Raw genomic sequence first — 17,661 nt, 5'->3', positions numbered from 1 at the left:
AACCCGGAAAACACGCCCAGATTCTGAAGAGGAAAGCTAAGTTTAGCATTTTTTCATGGAAACAAATCTTATATTAGCTTCGTAGGTCATCCCTCTGAACTGATTTAAATAACCGTTGTTTATCAAAGTATTTAAACAAATACTCGATCGTTTTGTTAAGTAAATATACAACAAAAGTCTCCTGCTCTGATGTTACGGGGCACTTTTAAGCTGCTGGTAAGAGAATAAGTTTGAATAATGTTTGCTTCTAACTAAACTGAAATGTGGGAATTGAACGCTTCGAGCCTACGCCATCTTTAACAGCAACACTATATATGCAGTTTTACAGATGGGAGAATTATGCATGTGTACTTTCTGGTCATTTTTCACTGTTGACTTGATAAAGAAATAGAAGTTTGTTAGTTGCATCCTCGAGGTTATAACATGGTTGTTTAAATTTCAAAATAAAAGTGGTGTTATGTCACATTAAAATGCATTGAAGACTAGAAAAAGCCTTAGCTTGACTGTGCCCTTTTGAAAGTGAGCGTAATAAAATGTAACATGACCATAAGGGGCTTCGTGTTTAAAGTCAGTTGGATGCTGGATCATTTTTGCATGACCATACAATTAATAAAATTCTATATTGAAACCCGTTTGGTGTTTCTTATGGCTCGACTCAAAGAGAAAGCTTTGGTATGAATGGACAACCACACTTTTTTGGTTTGCATGTTTCAGAGTTTGAAGTGTTTAACTGCAGAGTTTTTTAAATGCTCATGACATCGGTGGTGATCCTGCAGAAGAATACAGGTGAAACTCGAAAAACTGGGATATGGTGCAAAAGTGTAATTTATTTCAGTAATTCGATGTTAAATGCAAAACTGAGATAGACTTGTTACATGCAAAGCCAGATATTTCAAGCCTTTGTTATTTTGGTGATTGTGGCTTACGGCTTATGAAAATTCAAAACCTCATTTAAAAAATCGTGACACGGTTCAATATTCTAGGGTGTCACACTCCAATCAGCTAATGAATCCAGACCACCTGCAAAAGGTTCCTGAGCCTTTAGATGGTGTCTCAGTCTAAGTAGAATTACTGAAACAAAAAGGACCTTTGCACCATATTCTCATTTTTTGATTATCACTTATAAGACTAAAATAAGTAATCTAATTTTAAAAGGAACTTAATGTAAAACTTATTGCTTAAGTCATAACTATGAACCATCTGAACCAGAGTCTTCAAAACTCAACTCGGGAATCATCATGGCTAAAAAAAAAGAGCATTTAACACTTAAAAAGGAGATATATGGGTAAAAAAATAAATAAATAAAACGATGTGCTTCCTACTAAAAATCTGGTTGCGGAGCATCTAAATCTGAATGGGACTGCAGTATTGATGTACGCACCTCCAGGTGGCACTAACAAGTTATTTTGGTTCCTAACTTTTCTGCATCAACACCCACTTCCCATAAAAGTGGAAGACGGAATAGAAATGACAAGTTCTCCCAGTTCTAATTTATTCATTTTCAAAACTTGTTTTAGGTTGGTTAGCCAGCATTGGAGGACTAAAATAATCTGGTTTCCAAAAACAAACTCCATGTTCATGATCAACACTTTGTCAGGGTTAACCACTGGAAGCACATTTCAATCGCCATCATATCAAAGCATGAACTCAAAAACCTAAAAATTAAGCGTGTGTGGGGAGGGGTCGATGGAAATAAAAAAGTAAATATTGAAACCAAAAAGTATTTCAAAAAATAAAAGTTCTCAAAGGCAAAAGGGTAAAACTTTAGCATAAAGGTGAGGAGAAACACCCATTTGGAATGTTTTATTACTATAAGCTAAAAGCAGTGGCGGATTTAGCCATTTGGGGGCCCAAGGCGAACACAGACATGGGGCCCCTTTTCACAAAATTTTCGACAATCTTATCTTTAACTGGATTTGCTAAAATCTCGCCTCTTCTGACACGAGTTATTTTCTTTTTATTGTCTTTTTTTCTTGCCTTTCTCTCCCTTTGAGTGCCTTCAATATTTGCTCAGCTTTTTTCTTCCTGTCAGTGCTCCTTTCATTTTTTTCTTCTATTTTCCATTTTGGTCTGTTTTCCTCCCTTTAAACATTTTTCATAATCTTTCCTTTCTGCTTCCTTTTGATGTTGACATTGAAAAACGACATCACCTCGGAAGTGAAGATAAGCTTTTTCAAAGCAAGCTGTTTATCTTATTGGAGCCACTAGGATAACTCCATTTCATGCTTAATGTTTTGACTACCGCTTCAAGTTTGTTACAAACGTTTCCACCTCTCCTTTTTCTGCTTTCTCTTCTCATTTGTGGTCTTATGGCACTTGGCAAACAATTTGGTGCATTACTGCCACCAACTGGATTGGAGTGGAATGACTAGTAGCTGCCAACCTATGCCTAATGGTAAAACTGCCACTGGCTAAAGTATCTTAAAGTACCTTTTCAGTTTTTTAAATTAGATTATTTTTTCCAAGTATTTTATTATAAGATATTTTGTAAGCATTATTTTTATTTAAGCATCAAGCATATTTAGTATTTTAGTTTAAATGATTAAATTTGCATCTTCAAAGTGATATTAGACATGCACTTCTCCACAGTTAGTTCCTACACAAATGAAGCATTCCAAACATTTCATTTAAGAACGTAGCAGTTTTTTTTAAACCCACCGTTTTTCCACTCCTGGCGATTTTCTTTCCCATAACTTTAGTTGAGCATTCCTCAGACACCTTGAATCATTTCTTTGCCTCAACACAACTGACTTTTTTGAGACATGTTTAACAGTATGATTATTTATAAGTGGCACATTAATAGCTTTAGGGTCGATACCAAATATGTTCATGAAGTTCTTTGGACCAAATCCCTCTCACATAAAGCAATTTAAGCAGTTTTATTAACAGTTTCTGCACTTTCCAGAATGAGTGGTTTAAGGGCTCTGTCACTAAGAAAAAAACCTGGAGCTGGCAGCGCCTGCTCATTCCATTCTCATGCTGCTATAAGCTGAGAAGCTCTACTATCCAGGAGGGGTTTGGAGTAGAGCCGCTGCTTCTTCAAAGGAATCTGTCTCACAAGCAAGGTGATTTTATTTTAATTTTCCCATTTGTGATGTCACAATTGGGGACTTTTAGAAATGTCAAATTTTACACAGTTCATAAAACCCAACACTGACGGAAAATGGGTGGACTGATTTTACTCATTTGGGTTGTGTTTGGAGGCAGTAGAGACTCACACGGAAGTGCAAAAGGTGAGTTTGCATATGTCCTCTTCAAAGTAGATCACAGAAATTGTAAAACGGTTTTATGTGAGTTTAACAAAATATATGAAAATTAAAGAAAAAAGCAGATGCGGTCATCTTGATGAATTTTAATTGAATCAAATGGACTCATATAAAAGTGGAAAGGGGAAAAAAATAATAACACACCGGATCTCATTTTCACCATCATGTTCAACACAACAACAGAAATTTGCCTAAAGGAGTGGGCAAGTCACCCATCACCTGTACTCCAGTCAGACACAGCCACTCATGTCCCTTCTCAAGAATAAAAAAAAATACGCTTCATTTCTTGTTCCTTTCTACATCAGAGCAGGACTGAAATGATGAATGAGTTTATCTATGATGAAGCAGGATTTCAGTCAAGTTTCATAGGTGACCCGAAACGTTGCCGTGATCAATCTCGCTCAGATCAAACAAACTTCACTCCAGATTGGCAGGAGCCAGTCGCTGAGCTGGCATGGCTTACGTCCAAGTGCATCAAGCCTCCTGGCTTCTAAAGTTCTCGTCTGAACAACATCCTCTTAGATTGGCTAAAGGGGGTGAGGCTACTGATTGCTCCATGCAGATTGATTCTTCACTCTGAAACAGTGGTTAGAATGGTTTTGTGCCGACATGCTTCATGTTGTCTTTGTGCATTCTGCCCAAAACCACGACACTGGGCAGATGTCTATTTCAAGGTTGTCTGTTGTGTGAACATTAGCACCACTTAAGTCTAAGAAATCTGCAACGCTGAAACATAAGTGGCAGTGCAATTTTCCAAAATAGTCTTTCGGGGAGAAAAAAAAAGTCAACATTTTGTCATGTTTCACTGTCGTATCCTTGATTCAAGGAAAAAGAATAGAAAAGGAAGCCACTTTTCTCGATTAAGAAGTTGATAGTTGATAGTTGATATACAATCACTGGTTGCAGAAGATTAGCTCTACTTCAGACACACAGCTCCAAGGCCACCTTTCTCTGAGTCCCGTGCCAGCAGAGAAGTGCAAAGAATTGGAAAAGAAAGATGACAGATGTTAGAAAAACAGGAGATAATGTATTACAAAAGTACAAAAAGAGAAGCTGTAGGAAGAAAAAAAACTGAGGAAAACAACAGGGGGAAGCTTGGATCTACATGCATAGAGAGGGGAAGCATTTCAGCGTTACACCAAAGACATGCAGCAGTGACAAAGCATCACGTTTATGAAACACACAGCAGTTACAGTTAAAACCAGCACAGGGCACCATGATGAAGAGAAACTGTGTGCCACTGCAGCCAAGAAGCTTCTCTTCTCGGGGGAAGAGGGGGGAGGTGTTGTGAAACGGACCATATGCCATGCAGACCAGGTCTCATCAGGATCCAGGAGCAGGAGGGGGGAGCTTTCAGGTAACAGCTGAAAAGCAGGGGGGTACAAGTGCACAGCATGATGGAAGACATCTGTTACACCACGCTTTAGGGTTCCCATGGAAACGACAGGACTCACCCCCCACCCAACCCCCTTTTCCTCCCGCTCAGGCAGCGCTCACTCACCATGCGCCCGCAGCATGGCGGCAGCCAGACGACGGTGGGAGGGGCTAGGGTTTAGCAGCTTTGCTGCGGCTCCCCGCTCCTGCTTTTAGACTTTCTGCCTTCCACATCTGTAGGATAAAGGTAGCGTTTATGTTGCATCTGCACTGTGGCTTAAGAGAAATACATTAAAATGGGTTCAAAACTACAAAGCAGGAATAAATAAGTTCTAAATGCAAAGGGTTTTATTAGATCTGGCACAGCAATTAGTGCTCGTCTGGTTTTAAATTAAGGTCGTTGTATTAAACACCATGAATCTGAATAACATGTTCACCCATTCTCAAGCTGTGGTGCATAAAAAACATTAAATACCAAATTAAATATGGACAAAATCTGAAACTTGTCCAAACGTCAAAAATCATGTTAATACTGTAACCCGACACCTTCACTTGTCTTGGGATCATTCAGAGGAAGAAGCTTCGTTATTTTGTCACCATTCAAATCCACCACCCATCACCCGCTCAGAAAACACTTCAGCTGGTATACAGGTAGAAAAAACTAAATCAAAACATACATAACATTAAAATGTGCACACAAAATAAAAGAAAACGATTTTGATCTTACTGATCAAAATGAACTAAGAACAAAGCCATGCACTTTAGTGAAACAGTGGGAAAAGCACTCAAACATCAAAATGTCGTCACAGGAAGTGGAAGGTGGATGGTTTATCTGGCTGATTTCGTAACGGCACAGAGAGACTTTCATGGATCTTCCTGAAGATTAAACAGTGATGAATGTCATAACTAAGACTGAAACGTTAGAGTTTGGTGTTTAACCCAATAAAGCAGGTGATAGTTAAGTTTCAGCCACCAAAACAGCTCGATGAGAAACACAAAGGTTTAGAGATGGAAGAGCGTTCAACGTCCCAACTCAAAAAATAAAACAAAACAAGGCAGAAAATGACCCAAATGCACCACACAAAGATAAGTGTTCTGATAAATTCATGCAGAGGAGAAAGAGTCGCTCTTCATCCATTCTTTCACTCCCTCCCTCCCCTCTTTTCCTTTGGTGTCATGATCACTGACCCAGAATCCTTCACACACAGCCGTACTCGTACCACAGAGACTGGTTCTCCTCTGGGCTCAGGTCCGAAACATTCGCATTGTTTGGATCGGCACCATCATTCGGCTCTTTCAGGCCAGATCTTAACAGGTCACTAGGCTGGCTGTGAGGAGGAGGGAGGGGCTTATCTGTGAAAGGAGGCCCACTGATGTTGCTGACTAGGGTGGGGTTTAGGGACAGGAAAGGGAGGTTTTCTGCTGACTCGCTAAAAATGGAGTCCATGAACACCGACTCTACAGTGAAGGAGGGGCCGAGGAAAGACTCGAGGGTGGTGAGGTCTGGATCCTCTAAGCTACCACAGGGTAAGCTGAGTGATTTGGGCATGGGGGAGGTGGTGCAGAGGGCTTCCTTTAGGTGCGTGCTGTTGGGGTGGTACTCACTGGGTGTTGGGCGTGAGCGGACTTCAGCCTTGGGGGAAGGGACGTGAGGAGACGCATCAACCGATACGGGCTGCCGGTGGTCTTTGGACAGCAGGTCATGGATGCTGGTGCGCCATGTTGTTCCTTCAGCGGTGGAGATGACACTGCTAGCCCGAGGCAGAGTGGAGGAGGTCGAGTCCAGGCGCTCAGAGACTGATATGGCTTTAGCCTGCGAGGACAGGCTGGTTCGCGCTGGGGCTGAGCCTTTCACACGGGTACTCTCAGCCTTTTTTAGGGTCGGGCGGCCGGGTTGTCCCAGAGATCTCGGGGCCCGGTCGATGCTGCCAATGGTTGCTTTACCGCTGGACGAGCGTAATATGCCACGGCCCTTAGAGGGGCGTTCTTTCTGCGTGTGCTCAGAGGAAGTGGAGAGGCGAGGCGAGTCCACTGTGAGGTTCTCCTGACTGCCAGACTGAGGAGGACAAAGTAAAAACTTTTAATACAATAAAGAATCTGCTTTTACACCAGAAAACATATAGAACAGATCATCTGAGCATGAAAAGTCGATTTAGAGGGAAAGAATTAAGTTTGCATTGACATTTTTCATTTAAGTGTGCATGCGCACACACACACACACACACACACACATAATTACAATCTAAATAATAAGAGGCTCTGTACTTAATTAATCTTGATGAATCACATTTTAAACGTTCAAAATAATTTGCGTCCAAGCAATTTTTTTAATCAAAAATAATGTTAGTGAGGCACAGATGATATACCCACACTGAAAATGTTTCTGTAACCACCAAGGGCCTCATTTATGAAGCTTGCTTACGCACAAAACAGGGTTGGAAAACTGCGTAAGCAACTTTGCATGCAAACTTTGGGACCCCTGGGGTCTCATTTATCAAACATTGTGTAGAATCCTTACTAAAACCGTACTTAAGCTCAGCAAAATAATTTACTGACGCCAAGTAGGTTTGTGATCTATCAAACATGGAGTACGCACAGCTGCACGCAATCTCTGCTTCATAAATCAGAAACTATCTAGAAAGGTTCTCAGCTGCTTTTTAGTCACATCCCGCCCTCACCACGCCCACTTACTGCCATAAATAGTCAAAGCTAAGTGCCTTGTGGATCTCATGCATATACATAAGCTGGCTGTTGCAGCGCTCCGCCAATGACATGGCGACCGTAGATCAAGGCAGATCAAGGAAGCGCAATTTCACAGAAGCAGAAATTGAGGTACCTGTGGGTGAGGTGGAGAAATGAAAGGAAGTGCTTTTGCAAAACAAATAAGAGAAAATCCACAGAGTGGCACAACGTTGCTGAAGCCGTCAATGTTGTGAATTCTTCAGAGAGATCTGTGGCGGATGTAAAAAAAAAAAGGTCCAACCGGGATTCGATCCCCAGACTCTCAGGTGAAAGTCATGTGTGCTAACCAGTCAGCCAAACAGAGATTTCCCCTGTACAAGTAGACAGGGCGCATGATCAATCTGGTCACAGTGACAGGAGACACATACTGTCACAGATGCATGACATTCTGTCTCAATCTGTCCCCCTGCTGATATTCTGCATTCTGAGCTTCAGGCTGTGTGTGTGTGTGTGTGTGTGTGTGTGTGTGTGTGTGTGTGCGTGTGCGTGTGGGGGGGTCTTGCTCTATGTGAAAACGAAGCAGTACAAGTGATAATGTCCAACATGTGCGTAAGCCAGGTCCTTAGTCAACTTAAAGTTACGCGCATTTTTCCGCTAAGTTTTCTTTCATAAATCCCAAAGTTTGCATAGAAAGTTGCTTACACAGTTTTCCAACCCCGTTTTGTGCGTAACCAAGCTTGATAAATGAGGCCCCAGATCATTTAGATTACTTTGGTAACCACTGTGGGATTTGTTGGGCTGTGTAAATATTAGTATATGACGTGTAAATGGACATGGAACATTGTAAATGTGTGCTTAATCGAACATAAGTTCTGCAGTTTTGTTAGAGCTGCAGCTTTAAGATATTTTTTGACATATATGGCATGAAATGTGATGCTAAACATTTCCGACCCCCAATATGGGGACGCTCTGGCTCAAGGGGGTACATTAATTTTGCAAATTAATTAATCATAATAAAATCCCAATCCTAAAGTACACACACACTTTAAAGCAGGTTCTCGTTTGTACTTTTGCTTCCTTTCCTTGCACTATGTTGTAACTGAAGAAAAGGCAACACAATCGCATCACAAAGCCTCACCTCAGCAGGATCAATACCCTCATCCAGGAACTGCTGCAGAGAAAGCACCTCACTAGGGGATCCTGTCTTCCTGAGCTGCATCTGACCTGAGCTGCCTGAGGCGCTGGATGGCTCGAGGGACCTGCGCAGCTGGAGGGGGCTCTGGTGGGAGGATCGGGAGGACGTGGGCAGCTGGACAGGGCTGCTACCGCTGCTGGACCACACCTCCTGGTCCAAACTTAGGCTAAACTCTCCACTGCTCTCACTCTGAGGTCTGCTGAGCCTGCCGTTCAGTGTGCCTGTAGGAGGACAACAGTCAGACGTTGAAAATTTTAATCAAAGTTCAAGACCAAAACATGCTATTAGTACCCTACATATGAGAGAAAACAGTAACCTTCAACCTTTAAACAAGGACAAGTTGACCCCAAGCGTACCTTTGCCCTCCAGAGGAGAAGCGAGATGGGAGTTGTTGTTACTATTGCTACTGGTGGTCCTGTTGCTATGGAGACTGGAGGGTCTGGAGGCTGGGTAAAGGACAAAGGGGAAGGTGAAAACACATCCAGTTAGGGTTTATACAGGCTTACATGTGTCCACAGCAACTAAAATATGGAGTAACACGTAGAAGGATGTTAGCAGTCTGACAGAGCGTCACCCACTGGGGCAGCAGATGGCTCACACCAGGCTGAAGGACAGGAAGGGTGGACGAGTGCCAGGCTACTGCACCAATATGTCCATCCAGGAAAACAAAGAGACTCTGATGGAAAGACCAGGAACACCCAAATAAGAAGGCCCATCCACTCGAGGAAAAAAATGGGCCGTGAAGAGTGTGCGAGTCCGTTAGTGAAACGAAGCAAATCAAAGACTAAAAAGTAAACCACCCCCCACTGGTGCTCAGGACCCAAGTAAAACCAAAAAGATCTGATCAGCATTTCAGGTGTTATTAAAGCCCAGAGAGACAAGCCTTCCATATTAACTGGGACTTACTACAAATGCTACAGGGGACTCTGCACATAGCTCTCATCTGAACAGGACACAGAGCAAGTGCTCTGCTAGACCCCTGCAGCCCTGATAACACACACACACACACACACACACACACACACACACACACACACACACACACACACACACACACACACACACGCACGCACACACACACACACACACACACACACACGCATCACAATTCTTACTACTGTAGAAAGTCGACACTGAGTTTTAGATGATCTGTAGCCTCAAAACTTCATAAAAGTGGTAAAAAGTTGCCAGAGATACCGCAGACATCACCCTAATCGATTTTTTAAGTTGCTTCTGGAGTGTGAGTGAGACAGGATGCCCATTTCCTGCAACCATTACAGCGAAACATATTTTATTTTGTAAGTGCATCTGGGAACGCATTTGCTAAGGAGAGTCTGGACTGGGCGGTGCACCAGTACTGTGCAGAAACAGTTTAATGAAGAGGTAATGGCCTGTGCAGGCCAGGTTACCCACTGTAGGCAGGGTGTTATGTACAGATATTCAGACACAAACACTTAAACTAAAAATGTACATTTCTTCAGGATGTAGCCGCAAGAGTTAGAAATGTGGTCACCTTCTAACAACTTGGTCATCTAGCTGGCCTGATTAATTGCTGCTCGGCTGCAGATAAAGTGTCCTGGATAAAGTCCCAAAGCTTGAATTAGTGTCTCTTTCAGAGGAAGCTGTTGTGTTTTCCTCTCAAGTAAAATGATTTTAAATGAGTCCATTTGTCTTAATAAGAACGCGAGAAGGATTTTTTTCACCGTCTCATCCTGCTGATGCAAAGAAAACACACCCGCTCCTTTTCTATTAAGCTGGCACACCATTGGGGTTCATCATCTCACCTTGACTCTTGGGATCATCTGAGGAGCCTGCAACATCCTCACAGCAAGTGTTGTCTGTGGAGATTACAGGGACAGTGATGCTCACCAGGTGGTTTTTCTTCAGCACTTTTAGGTAAATATAATGAAATAAACAGAACTTAAATGAACACATGAAAAAATACAAACCCGGTTTCCTTACCTTTCATCTGAAGCCGGTGCTTGGTTCTGCTCTGCCCAGAGCTGGGGAGGCTCAGGACGGCACAGTCGATGGCGTCGGTGGATAAGGCGAGTTCCTTCACGCGCCGATTACTACTATATCTGCTGCTGCCCACCACGCTAGCATCTCCAGCCTCAGGTCCGTCCAGACCATCCGTGCTACCCGTCCACTCTGACCCTGGAACACCCGCCACCGCCATCGTCTGCAGCAGGTCATTCATGGCTGATTGGATGGAAGGAAATGAGGATGTGTTATTTCTTATTCTAGAACTACATGATTTTACTCATCGACCACATCTACTCGGTTCTAAATGATCCTTAAGGGTAGGAATCTTAGAAATGAATCTACTCTAGTGCAATAATGTTAAAACCTGGTGGGATGAATTGTGAATGTTAAACACATTATCTGTCTGTTACTATAACCTAAAATTTACTTCAACTACTTTTTAAAAAATAATTCAAAACGCTCATCTAGGTTACCATTTCATTTTGCCGGCTACAGTCACAGTCAAGAATTCCACACACTCGTAATAAGAATGACTGTAGGGATGCACCGATACAGATACTGATACCAGTCTTGGTATCGGTAAAAGTTAACAAATACCAGTAACTGATACCAATGCAGTAGCTTGAAAGTGACTTCACTGTAACTTGTCATTTCTGTTCACCTAATATTTTAGTTTTGTGATCACTTGTATTACTTTTTATCTACCTCACAGTCTTTTCCTGTTGAAAACAGAAGAAAATAAAACCTGTATTCCAATTCATTGCATTTTTTAGTGTGTTAGAAGTATCTGTATCGGTAATCGGCATCGGCGAGTACTCAGATCCAAGCAGGCGCGCAGATAGGGTGGGGGACGGGGGGAATCTGTCCCCCCCAGATTCAGATCGACCCAATCCGTCTCCCGCACTAAGGCCAGGAAGAAAACAAAATCGGATGTTTAGCGCTTGAAGCTCCTTTTTTCAATTACATTGAATGCAGCAAGACGTAAACAAACACGACTCCAGAGGCGCCAAAGTGGTTGCTGCTAGGATGCAGGATGAAGTGAAAAAGGCAAGCAATGATTACTGCGTATTTAAAAAAGACCAACAGTGTAAGTAGGCGGGGCCGATCTGTCTGTTTATGCATGTTGGTTCTAGTTTCAGTACGTTGTTGTCAGTGTTGGGACTTACTCGTTATAAGTGCCAAAGCCTCATTGCTGACTTTAACGAGTCTCATCTGCAAATATGATCCCTCATGAAGTTACTACTTTACACCAGAAGATAGTGGAGATGTGGAACCTTCAGGCTGAGCAAAGTTTGGGAGTTTTTAGAGTTTAAAAAATGCCTCCCGCTATGAGGCTCCCAGTCGGGGAGAGGAGGAGATGCGCGCAACATGAAGAGCGCAAATATTAGATAAAACGTATAATTGCCGGCAGGTCTGGTCTTTGTTGACTGTTCACTTTGTCTGGTAATGACTGACTCTGATTATGAAGCAGAATATTGACTGATGAAGAAATTCACTCATCCAGCCAGGAAGATTGACGCTGCTGCAGCATCAGACAGCTGGTGCTGCACGAGAGGTGTGTGGAGTTTACAAGCTCCAAACGTTGAGTTTGATGTTGGTTTAACCTTCTCTGGGACGTGATGGATGTAGAAATGATGGTAAAACACCGCAAACGTGATAGATGTAGCGACAATGTAAAAAAAAAGCCGTAAAAAAAGAGGCAGATGCCGATGCGTTAGGTATGGAAGTCAAGTGTGCCACATAATCATAAAAAATGTTAAATATGACATTTTAAAAGATTTATATATTTATACATAAATTAAAACTTTCCAAATATAATGAAAATTTCTAAATAACGTAAACATACAAAGGAACATCTGTTGGTCAGGCTGATGGGAACCACTGCTCTAAGTGATAAGTGAATATTGTTTATTTGAATATGTTTAATGTGCAGTTTTTAGGGCTTTTATGTTTTCTGTAAAGATTGGTACGCTGAAAATCATTTAATGTGTTGCATAAAGCATGAGGTTTTGTTAGTAATTGATTGGGAGAATAACAAATGACTGAATTAAATAGTGGGGTGCCTCTGTCAGTGTGCCCCAGAGCAGCTGTGGCTACATCGTAGCTCATCCCCATCAGTGTGTGAGTGTGTGTGAATGGATGAATGATACACTGTAGTGTAAAGCGCTTTGGAGTCCTTACTCTGAGAGGCGCTATACGAGTGCGGATCATTTATCATTTATAGTGTTGATCAGGCAGAGCTTTGTTGCCAGCGTTCCACTGCATGATGGCTTCAAACACGTATATAAAAGTGTTCGTTTTTACGTAAACCATTGGATGAAATTACACAAACTGACTGAGCTCTAGTTAAGGCGCTTGCAATAGTTTGTGTATGTGTACGTGCGTGTGTGTGTGCGCGCGCGTGCGTGTGTGTGTGCATGTGTTTGGGGGAGGGTACATTGGAACTTTGCCCCCCCCCCCAGTTTGAAAATCCTATCTGCGCCCCTGGATCCAAGTATCGGTTTGGAAAAAAGTGGTATCGTTGCATCCCTAAATGACTGGTTTGGACCATTCTTTTATTTCCAGTAAAATGGTAAAAGTAAGACTTTAGTTAACATGTTTAAACTGAGAGCAGCTTTTTTTTTTGTCTTCTGAGATGAGATGATTACACAGGCACAACCAGAAATGTACCCACATTTTGTAATAAATTGTGATGACTATTCTAGAATATCTTACGTTGGCAAAATTAAGTCTTATTAACTTCGTGTGAGCTTTTAAGATTGACTGCAGCTGTCAGCTTTATGTCACTGCGGTTAAAGAGGCTGCTAAAACCAAAAGAAGCTCATGCACTTAAAGAGACACCCTCAAGCTCAACTGAAACCTGCAAATGTCCATGTGGACAAGACAAATGCCTCCTGGAGTAAAGATTTAATGTCAGATGACACAAAAAAATTCAACTATTTGGATATGATAACAAGAAACAAACTTCTAAAGCAAAGTGCAGAGCCAAGCTGGAGTCAGTACCACAGCATGGAGTGTTTAAAAGTCAAGTCCCAGACATGAAACTGAACCATTTAAATAAAAATAGATTAAAATATTAGGCACAACTATAGGCTCCAAATAGGGATCCTAAGTCACGCCCATCTACTTCTGGACCACAGGTCCCTGGAAAAACGAAAAAAAAAAAAAAGAATCCAAGTCAATGAGTCAAAAAATGGTATTTTCTAGCTTGTAATGTGGCATGGATTTCACATTTGATGTCTGTGAATTTTAAAGACGCATTTTGATGCCAAGAACGCACTTGTTTTCAAACGGGGGAAAACATTATGTTAGGTTTTGTGTGAATAAGTCCAGGACAGCATCACCAAATTCACGTCATTTAACCAGACACAGAAAAAAGCAGACGAGAAATGGCTTTAAGTTTAGCAGACTTCATATCCTTCCCTCAGGAGGAAAGAACCACCATAAATCTGGTCATTTGGTAAGTAGCAGCTAAGCTAGGGGAGAGGAGGTCGCATATGCAACGTGCGACTGATTTGTAGTCTTGCTAATTACAAAATTTTACAAGCTGATGAATCTCAAAGTATGTGGTCAAAACACAGATCATTACTTTATTTGAATTGATTAGAAAATAACTTTTAGTCCCGTTCGCTTGCATTCATTTTTTTGTTTTTCCGGGGATTCATGAGCCGACCGGAAAGGGAGGAGACTTAATCTCCCTAGGGCTTGTATACTTCCAAGCTAATATTTAAATCCCTAAAGGAATATTCCAGTTCTAAGATCTGGCAGTTCTTCTTTAGCTTTAGCTTAGCATAAACAATATAAGTAAATGGTAACAAATAGCATTTGATGTGAAAGAGTCATGTAAATTACTCAATAATGAACCTATTTTTTCTTAGTGACCAAAATAATCAGCACATTAAATAAATAAGTAACAAAAAGGTCTTACAGGAGGAGCCAGTTCAGACTTTGGACTAGATTATGACAACGTATAGCTGAAAGTGACATGGCGAAGTGGCTCCAAACCTACATCATCAGTTGTGTACTCTGCCATTTTTAGTGCAACTTACACTGTTCCTTCAGAAATTTGTATTGGGTATAAGCCTAGTAAATTACCTGCACTCGTAGTAGCCACATACTTGTGTTTACGGAAGTAGGCATCTTCTTGAATTTGAATGATTAAAATGCTAGCTGTAACCAATCACGTACATTGTTTATACTAAACTAAAACTAATGGAATACTGCCAGATTAAGAGAATGACTGGGCTGGTTACAAAACGCTTTTCCCCATTAATCTAATTCTGGGGAATAAGACAACAGACTAAATTCACTTAGAAGTGGTGTGGGATATCTCTTTAAACTAGACAGAAATAATCTATTTTAATTTTTAAATAAACAAAAAATCATTACAGTGATTCGCTGTATAATTATATCACCCTGGGGGGGAAATGGTTCAATCAATCGAGAAAAACTTTTAAAGTTCCTGCCCATGATAAATATCGACTTCTAACAACTACAAATGTGTGATTTTTCAACAGTGACATCATTTTACATTTTACAAAATATTTGTTTGTGGTTTTTAGAGGTACATGCAGGCATATTGCCAACACCACCCAAAATTTGCAAAGATAGCAGCAGAATAGCCTGACTTGACCATACATGGCACCAATAGATTTCATGCACTTTATTTTTAGCCACACGTAACAGAAAGGATGCACGAAGGCATGCAGAGCTGCCCGGAGCAGCAGCACACAACTGATTCCGACAAGGCGAGTCCATGTGAGCAGCGTAAGATCTGAATTGCAGCCGGCTGACAAAGCACAGGAGAGAGAGAGAGATGGACAGAGAAGAAAGGCTCCATTTCAAGTCCTCCATGGTGAGTGCTGATCAAGCAGTTGGTGATTCATGCTGCAATCAAAGATGGAGGTGAAACACATCACAGGCACAAGAAAGGCAAACACACAGTTTCTCAAGCCATCTCACCTGAACAGACACCCCTCACACACAAACACACGCCAAGCCTTTCACTCAGGAAACACAAAACCATTGAGCGCACGAAGCCGCCCAATAAGTGACTCATGTAGTGATCAAACGAAAAGCAACTCACGACACAACAAGAAACTGGAAATCCTGACTGAGTAGATTTTAGTCTTTTGATGTTTTTTTGTTTTTTTGCTGCGTTTTTGTTTTCTTTACACATCTGCAGTGGATGAGTGAGACTAGACAGGTGAAGACTTATTCTACAGGAGGAAGTGGAGGCAAAGGTCACGGCAGAGGTGATGGAGGCGAGGGGGACTAAAAGGAAGGAGTAGAGGACAGATCACTGATGTCACCATATGCAGCATGGGAGTTTCAAATGGTTAACTCTTAAACCTAGTGCAGATATTTCAACATGATTAGATATCAGCACCAGATATCAAAGTGTGGAAAAAATATGAATTTTTTCTGCCAACAAACAGAAACGTAAAAAGTTTCTGCCCCACGCGGCAACCACCACGACATCAGTGACTGCTCCTGTAGTTGTCCTTCATGACAGTTTCAAAGAAAGGCTAACGTGGCGGCTAACGGAGGTCTTACACATAGAGCGTCGGTAGATGGCCTTGGCCGTGTCTTTGTCCTTGGATCTGTTCCTCATGAAAGGCAACCTTTTTATGGCTGTCGGACCAGAGACAGACAGGCAGACAGACAGAAAGACAGACAAGAGGGACAGAACAAGTCGAAAGAGGTGGATGAGAGGAAGACAAAGAAAATAGGAGGGCAAAACAGATGGATGTGGTTAACGTTTGTACAACCGGAGTTCGGGGAGATTACCAGAGCTGAGCCCCTGGACAATAAAAGGCACAATCCTTAAAACCTATGGCTTAAAAACAGGTGGAATAAATTATTTATATATTAATAATAAACCCGGACTTTTCCTTTAAAGGAGTCATCACCTGAAATTTTCCCTTTTCCACTTGAAAGAATGTATATAATGGCTTCCTAATGACTTTTCACTGGTCGGGAAGCCGATGTTTAATATTGGAGCGTTTGTTTCCTCTTGGCTCCTTCAACCAGTCCACGTACACCCCACGAACACAACACACGCACTCCAAAACGATATCTTGAGTTCTCGGCCTACATGTCGTCATAAAGGCAGGATATAACCATATATGGACAGCGCAGATCAATGCTGCTACACGCACTGCCCCTCTCCCCCTCAAATTAAGTTGAGCGCCAGCATTACTGAAATCGGGAGGACGGAAAATGAAGAAGCGAGTTTCACATGTGAGCTGCTCAGTTGTTGACAGCCAAACTCAACAAATAAATATTTTTGTCCTACCCAAATAGGACCAAGCTGCCAGGGACCAGTGGATTATTTTTAACAGCGCTGTTCCCAAAACCCTCCCCACAAGCCTCGGTGTCAGTGCTAACCATTTTAAACCAAAATGCTTTATAAATTTGGGGCAATATCAGGTGAAGATGCCACCAAGGAATCCTCCAGAACACAGGCACTCAATAGGTGGCCCGCGGGCCAGATCCGGACCTCGCGCTTCCAGGAAGTTTCTGAATTTCAGGAAAGAACCACCCTCTCCTCGTTTTGGAAAAAAAAATAAACGCACATGAGAAAGAACGCCCAGTTATCCCCGTTACAAGTAGCTGCCGGCTGTGCAGCCAACTTCTTCTAGCAGTAATCTGAAATGAATTTCTCCAAAGAGTATGCTGACCCTTAGCTTACCTGTCGAGCAACAGAGGCATCTGTGGGGAGCCCAACCTTCTCTTTGTGAATGAAGTGAAAACTACCCAGCAACGTATGACGACGGCCTTGCATGCATGGTTCAGCAGAATGATTGACAGTTAAGTGGACCAATAGTTTAGATGATCCACTCAGAAGAAAAAGATCATTTGCTATACCTTTAAGGCAGAAGTATTAATACTCTATGTATGCATGCTGGGACTGCCTAAATAAGGCTAAGAAAATACGTTGTGAGATCACACAAAACATGTCCTTAAAAAAGGGTCAGAAAAGCACCCTTTTCATTTATTTTTCCAACATGAAAGACTAATAGGACGTAGATATCCACGGTAGTAATAGGTGATGACTCCTTTAATATTCCTCTAAGACATATATTCAGCCCCACTGACAAAACATTTTATTACTTGTTTTTTCTCATTTTTAAATTAATTCTGATAACCTAAATA

At 41.8% G+C, this 17,661-nt stretch overlaps 1 protein-coding gene across 8 annotated transcripts in view; it reads right to left on the bottom strand.

The window, feature by feature from the left end:
* Positions 1–4,079: 4,079 nt before the first annotated feature.
* Positions 4,080–17,661, bottom strand: part of ccdc88ab (coiled-coil domain containing 88Ab) — a 79,917-nt gene continuing 66,335 nt past the window's right edge. For 2 of the 8 annotated variants that reach the window (XM_015944636.3, XM_015944637.3), the window contains 7 exons: positions 16,060–16,137; positions 10,480–10,719; positions 10,302–10,355; positions 9,424–9,504; positions 8,874–8,963; positions 8,461–8,738; positions 5,625–6,696 (listed from right to left, as the gene is read on the bottom strand). In XM_015944636.3, the coding sequence (XP_015800122.3) occupies positions 5,839–6,696; positions 8,461–8,738; positions 8,874–8,963; positions 9,424–9,504; positions 10,302–10,355; positions 10,480–10,719; positions 16,060–16,137 (1,679 nt within the window). In that variant the 3' untranslated portion in view covers positions 5,625–5,838. Of the gene's footprint in view, positions 4,218–4,495; positions 4,631–4,665; positions 4,875–5,624; positions 6,697–8,460; positions 8,739–8,873; positions 8,964–9,423; positions 9,505–10,301; positions 10,356–10,479; positions 10,720–16,059; positions 16,138–17,661 lie in introns of those variants that run through there. The other 6 variants (XM_054750227.2, XM_015944639.3, XR_001571746.3 and 3 more) reach the window with 5 other exon arrangements.

This window comes from Nothobranchius furzeri, chromosome 12 (genome assembly GCF_043380555.1).
Source record: "Nothobranchius furzeri strain GRZ-AD chromosome 12, NfurGRZ-RIMD1, whole genome shotgun sequence".
In the NCBI taxonomy this organism is placed as follows: Eukaryota; Metazoa; Chordata; class Actinopteri; order Cyprinodontiformes; family Nothobranchiidae; genus Nothobranchius; species Nothobranchius furzeri.
The sequence above is the reverse complement of the archived record's forward strand: the minus strand, read 5'-3'. Positions and strand labels throughout refer to the sequence as shown.